Here is a 6,572-nt window from a genome sequence, read left to right as displayed (position 1 = left end):
GCAGCACCGGCCAAAAGTCCAGTGGCTGTTGCAGAGGTGCCTGCTGAAATGCCCAGAAAAGGGCGGGAGGAAAGCAGCTCTGAGCAGACTGGAGGGAGTACAGCACGGAGTCTGAGAGGGAGCCATGAATGGTCCTTTGCCTTTGAACAGATTCTGGCGTCCTTATTAAATGAGCCAGCCTTCGTGAGATTTTTTGAGAAACCTCATGACATAAAAGTTAAAATAGAGAGTGCTAAAAATTTACAACTTAAAGCAAGAACCAGGGTGTAATTTTCTTTACCTTTGACTCTGAATTAACCACATAAACCGCTTACAAATGAAGGTTGTTACTATAGAAATTGAGTCTGGTGTTTACATAGGGAATGGAGTTTGAAGAGTTAGCTTTAAATATCAGATTACTGGTATGTAATGTAAATAAAAATAGTTTGAAGCACAATCACTTTCTTGCATTGTCCATAAGTTTCACTCCAAAAAAAGGACTGAATAATAAACTGTCTTTACCATGTTATTAAAATATGCAACATTGCTTGGAAATACTGGATGTGACCTACTGCAAACCTATCCGAATGACAGCTGTTACAGTGTGTGCTCTCCAGGCTCATTTCTATTCCTGTCATAAAAGGAATGACTTCCAGCCATTTTCACTTCAAAGGTGTATCAACAGCTTAGAGGTTGTCTTCCAGGTTAGTTTAATTAGTTATTTCCAAATTTGCATGTGGACTGGGATCAAAGCAGGGTGAAGACTAAGAATAGAGGCTATGGTAGGCACAAGAGCGTGAGGTTAGAGAAGAAAGTTACCCTGCTCTCAGTTCCTCTGCTTTGGTGTTACCAATGGTTCTGGACTCTTGCAGATTCCAGCTCTTCATCGGTAGTTTGCAGACTGCATTCTCCCAGCCCACATCTCTCCTGCTTTTCTAGCTCAGCCTATACATGAGCTCTTTTTCCCTTTTTCATACCGATCCTCCTACAATGCAGGTGAAGAGGATGGAAGCTTGTTTGGTCATCTGGGCTGCAAAGGGATGCAAATACTGGTATAGATTATTGAAATCGAGGGAAAGCAGTTGCGTCAATCTGTCTGCCCACATGGTGGTTGTCATTCCTTTTGCAAGAGGAGCCATTGTTGCTTTCTTAGGAGCTTGTTGATGAAATGTAGTGTTTGGAAAGCCCCAGCGCAGGCCATCTTTAGCTGCTTCATAGCTGGCTGAATGCTGACTGTTGAACTGCTACGGACAGATCGCAGTTGCTGCTTTGCCTCCTCTGAGTCCACACCTCAAGCTAGTAATTAGTCTGTCTTTCCTATAGCTCTCTGGATTATTGCTGCTGTAATATTTTCTGTCTGCCAGGATTCATGGCAACAAGAAAATCCTCTGGAATCTGACTTGAAATTTTTGATGTATAAAAAATCATATTAATAAAGATCCTGTGGAGGCAAGCTCTGCCAGCGTTAATGCTGACAAATGCTGACCTTGAACCTTCGGTAGCTGGTGGGTAGCTGGTGCTAGAATGGGTTTAGGGAAAGAGGGGAAGAGCCTGTATTTTAACACCACCACCACCACAAGTGAACTGGGACTCTGCTAAGCTAGTTAAAAATGGCTGTTTCTAAAGCCTGTATGGCAATCTTTCTCTGCAGAGCAGCATTATTTTTATACTGTGCATGGTTTTTTGTAAAGAAGCAGAACAGGGATGGTATCCTTCACTGAGGCTTTTCTTGCAATACTAATATGAATGAAGAATAAAATTAAATTCTGACTTGTGTTACAAGCACTTGGTGAAATACCGTTATTGCAATTGGTGTTAAAGTTCCCATGCTGCTTCTAAAGAATACAGTTTCGATTAGGAGCAGTGAAGTTACGAAGTATTTCTTCTACTCTCCCCCGTACTCTCAGGTATTAATGTAAAATAAAGTTTTACTGAGTGAACAGTAACTCCAAAAGCTATATCATATATGTGAGAAATGAGGAAGCTTTTTTTCAGAAGCCTTCACAAAGTAATTGCACTTTATACAATATAATGCTGATTTGTATTTTTATGCATAAAGTATAAAAACTGATTTATCCATTCATATGGATATGTTCCTGAGGCAAAGTAGGGCAACACTGTGTTACTTTCAAAATGTGTTTACTCGCTGATTTCCTATGTTGTTTTAGAAATAAAAAGCAGATGATATTGTTGTTCTAGTCCAGGATGTACTCAGATAAGGTTTGCTCAGTGAGTAATTTTTCTGCAAATAGCCATGCCGAAATTAATGGAGCCCCGTGAAAACAGATGCAGGTGCCCAACTGAAAAGCTTTTGTAGGTTTATGACGGATATTGTTCATTTCAAGGAGGAGTCACAGCCATGAACTATTTGCCAAGCAAGGTAGCAGAGAGAGATGGAAGTCTTAAAACTCAATGACATTTTTTGGTTGAGAGTCAAGATCTGAAGGAACCTGCAGAATACTTCGTGGCATTAATTGGTTTGGTTATGCAAAACTGAGCACCTTTTCTATCAGTGTCAATCCGAGAGACTGTAGAGCCGTTACCAATTATGCAGTAGCTCTTGTCGGCTATCATATCTATGTATAAAGAGAGATTACCAGCATATATATATATACACACGTACATATATAAAAACAATAGATTTAAGGTGAGAAGTTAGGATATCCAGGGGAACACTTAACTTTTATTAACTGGGTGGGGTTTCTGTTCAATTTGTCTGTATTTTTTCCCCAAAAGGGGAAATCTTTAAATTGCTCTCATAATACAGCTGCAGTTGATCCAGCAAGACTGGTCAGAGTGGCCAGGTACCCAGCCTCCGCGGGCCGGAGGGTGGAGCAAGGTCGCTCCCAGTGGGCTGGTGGCCCTTGGGCACCTGCCTACCTGCCAGGTTCTTCCTTCTGGAGCCTGTGGATCATGGGCTGATCCTTTGGGGAGATCTAGATGCAGCAAGGGTTTCCAAGGAGCCCAGAAGTATGTTTGCTGGGCTGCTTCCATGGCGTGCCATGGCATTGAACGGACACTTAGGCTTTGCTTGTGCCAGTGTAACTCTGGAGTTAGTGTCTGGCTCCTTCCCTCCCCTTTCCTACTGGCCAACAAATGTATGCGGGCTTAGTTGAGACTGGGGGGTTAAAGCAATGGGAGCTTGTTCCCACTTTTCAGCCCCAAAGCACGATGCCTTGACTTTAAAGCCCTGCATCGGGAGGGACAGAGATTCCCATGCAATACAGCCTTTTGGCCATCTGAAGTTTTTAGTGATCTAAAGATGAACTCAGCTTGACATCACATTGCATGAGGACACGGCGGGCGTGCACACTTCTGCTGCAGGAGGTCAGCTGCCGCATGTGGCTGGGAGCGAAGCAGAAGTGCGAGCAAGGAGTTTGGTGGTTGCAGAGAGTCTGACCCAGAGTTACTCAGCAGCTTCCCAAGGTGGGGGACTTTCCATCCAAATTATAACTTGGAAGTTTTTAGAAGTGTTTTTGAACTTTGAAGGGTTCATTCACCAATAGGAAGCAGTGCGGTTAAGTGAGCACTGATGCGTCATTTCACATATCCGTGTAACTTTTTTTTGTTCTATAACAGTTTTCATGAAGTTATCTGCCTTTTTAATTTTTTGGTTCAGTCAAAGGAAATAAATGAATGTGCATCATTCCGCAAACAATAGACAGTTGTAGGCGGGATATATAGATTGCTAAAAACTAAGGATGCTGTTTATACAGTTTTAAAATTGCACTACCTGCTGCAGTGTCACCGGTGTGACTCGGCACCTATGCCATGGTTATTTACCCTGAAACATTCCCAGTGGCTGCCCATGGACGCCGCGCAGGCCTTTCTAGCGGCTGGGCCATTCTTACCGTTGCTATGCACATAGGATCATAGAACGTTTTGGGTTGGAAGGGACCTTTAGAGGTCATCTGGCCCAACCCCCCTGCAGTGAGCAGGGACATCTTGCAGGGACATAAGATGCCTTTTGTGATCGCTGGCCCGCAGAGCCACGGGGTTCCCTTGGGCTCGCGCTGCAGAGCGTGGTGCTTGGGAGCCTGGCGCCTTCCCCGCGCGCCGGGTGAACGGGAGGAGCGAGGAGCCGCTGCTTGACCTCCGCCTGCGCCGGCTTCGGGGCCCGAGCGTGCGAGGTGAGGGAATAGTTCAACTAATAGGAGCCCTTTCCACCACGGGGGAGAACTGCTTCTAATTCAACCGGTAGCATTTCCCGCTGCCATGCGATGCCGAAAAAGCACTCTGTGTTTCCATCCATTCCTAAAAGAAGCCACTTGCTCATCACTCTAATGGCTAGATAACGACGTGTTTTTAGAAGAGTTTGCTACCGTACTAAGAAATATCTGTATGTTGACTTTATTAGATGTTTCTCATCCTGTTGTACCAGACAAGGTTCTTGATTGCGATTGCGGTTGTTATCTGGACTAAAACAAAAAGAAATACTCCAATTTGCTTCCAGACAAATAGGCTATTTTGTCTTTTTCACTTTACCAAGAAGGCAGCACATGTTTGTGTTGGCAGGTTGGCTTTTTGTACATTGTATTGTATGCAGAAGTCCTGTAAGACAAATGGGGTGTTAAATAAAAATTTGTTTCACTTAAAAAAACACATCTGTGTTTGAAGCACTGTTGTTTCTCATGATGGACTGTTTCAGAAGTTCCTTCGAGAGCATCGGTGATGTTAAAGCCACGTTTAGTCAGTGCTTTCCAAAGCAAGGGCCAAGCCAAGAACTGTGCTAGGACAGCAGCCTCCCCAGAAGTGGAAGAAAAATGAAGAGGAGACCCAGATTTTGAAGCCTGGGACCAGTTTAGCCTTGCAATACAGCCTGAGCTTGCTTCAGTGCCCAGATGGCAGGCAAGTTAGCCCAGGAAGAGCACTGTGACTTGGTTACTTGCATCCGCATTAAAACATTTAAGTGAAAGCTGGAGGGGGACTTTTTACAAGGGCATGTAGTGACAGGACAAGGGGTAATGGCTTTAAATGGAAAGAGGGGAGATTGAGATGAGATATAAGGGAGACATTCTTCAGTGTGAGGGTGGTGAGGCACTGGAACAGGTTGTCCAGAGCAGCTGTGGATGCCCCATCCCTGGAAGTGTTCAAGACCAGGTTGGATGGGGCTTTGAGCAACCTGGTCTGGTGGAAGGTGTCCCTGCCTGTGGCAGGGGGGGATCTTCAAGGTCCCTTCCAACCCAAACCATTCTGTGATTTACAGTGTGCAGATGTGTCTGCACTGATTCTGATGCCTTGTCCTTTCCAATTTATGTGTTGCCCCTATTGCTCCTGGAACTGGTCATGGAAATCCCAGTCTCCATCTTGGGCCCCATCCCTTCAGCTGTGTACACACACATGCATGCGACGGCTGCTGCTCCTGGGCCTCCTGGAGAGCAAGGAGCAGGTTCTGATCCCAATGGACCCATACCACCCAGGGAATAACAGCAGCACATATTCTGTACGAGGTCTTACAAGTATCATTTTATTTATTATTTTTTTTTTTTTTTAAAATACTATGTACAATCTGTTTAAAGCTTGTCAAAATGCACGGGTTCCCATTCAATGGACAAGAATAAAATCTTTACTGTTCATCTTCATAAGACACTTCCTTTTTCCCATTACAAAATACTTTTAAGAATAGTAACATTTATAAATGTATCTATATTCAACATCATATAAAATAAACCAAGATTTATACTCAATTCTAAGATTTTTTCTTTTCTTTTTTTTTTTTTTTACATGGAGTATATACAATATATACAGTAACTTTTCACTGTGTTTGTCAAACCAGCCTGATTTTACCCACCAGGCTTTAGCTTATATGTACAAATATGCTAAAAGTGCAAGACTTTATTAATTAAAGCTGCCTGTGTTTTCAGAGGTCTGGAATTGTGTGGCCTATTGTATGTTTTTATATATAGATATACACGTACATACATATATATGTATATTAAAAATACATATATCTGCATATCTATCTATATAGAGAGATATAGTATACAGGTGCTTGTGTACTAGAAAGCCTCAGAACATTAATGACTAACGGGTCGACACCAACACTGGAGCCCAACCCCGACGCAGGCGGCACCAGTCCCGTTCCTACCCTCTGCTCGTCACCAAGAAGTCACGCTTGTGCCTCCCTGTAAGCACCCAGGAGCGTGTGAACCAAACCCACCAGCAACCCTCAATTCCAAGTGGGTCCCAAAAAAAACACAGGTCACAGCTAACACCGAGGTAAACAAATACAAATCAACCTGAATAAAGAGATTTAGTTAGTTATATATATATTTTTGAGAGTGAGTGACAACATAAGGCAAAAATCCCATGGCCCTGACTCGGCCTCCCCCCAGCCTGGAAGCAGACTGAGCGAGGACCAAGCAAGCCCCGAAAAAGGGACGGAGGGATTTTAGTCCTTTGGAGCACGTCTGGGGAACACGGCTCTACCCGTGCGGCAGTGCCTGGGCCCACGCAGCCACCCGCCAGCGGCTGGGGTGCACCTTGGGAACAAAGGGCTGGGGTGGGGGAACGTGATAAAGTGCGTTTTAGGTCTCTCGTTTCAGCAAGGCCAATGTAAACATCCCTGCCAGCCTCCTGCGCTCCCCGCTGCG

At 44.2% G+C, this 6,572-nt stretch overlaps 1 protein-coding gene across 1 annotated transcript in view; it reads left to right on the top strand.

Annotated features, from left to right (window-relative positions):
- The window catches only part of TBC1D8B (TBC1 domain family member 8B), a 32,166-nt gene extending 27,485 nt beyond the window's left edge, over positions 1–4,681 (top strand). The window contains exon 20 of the mRNA XM_035891944.1: positions 1–4,681. This exon is cut by the window's left edge and continues 135 nt beyond it. Coding sequence (XP_035747837.1) covers positions 1–270 — 270 coding nt within the window. The 3' untranslated portion in view covers positions 271–4,681.
- The last annotated feature ends 1,891 nt before the right edge of the window (positions 4,682–6,572 follow it).

This window comes from Egretta garzetta, unplaced genomic scaffold (assembly GCF_000687185.1).
Source record: "Egretta garzetta isolate BGI_Z169 unplaced genomic scaffold, ASM68718v1 scaffold53, whole genome shotgun sequence".
NCBI lineage: Eukaryota > Metazoa > Chordata > Aves > Pelecaniformes > Ardeidae > Egretta > Egretta garzetta.
This window is presented reverse-complemented; position numbering and strand designations above follow the sequence as displayed.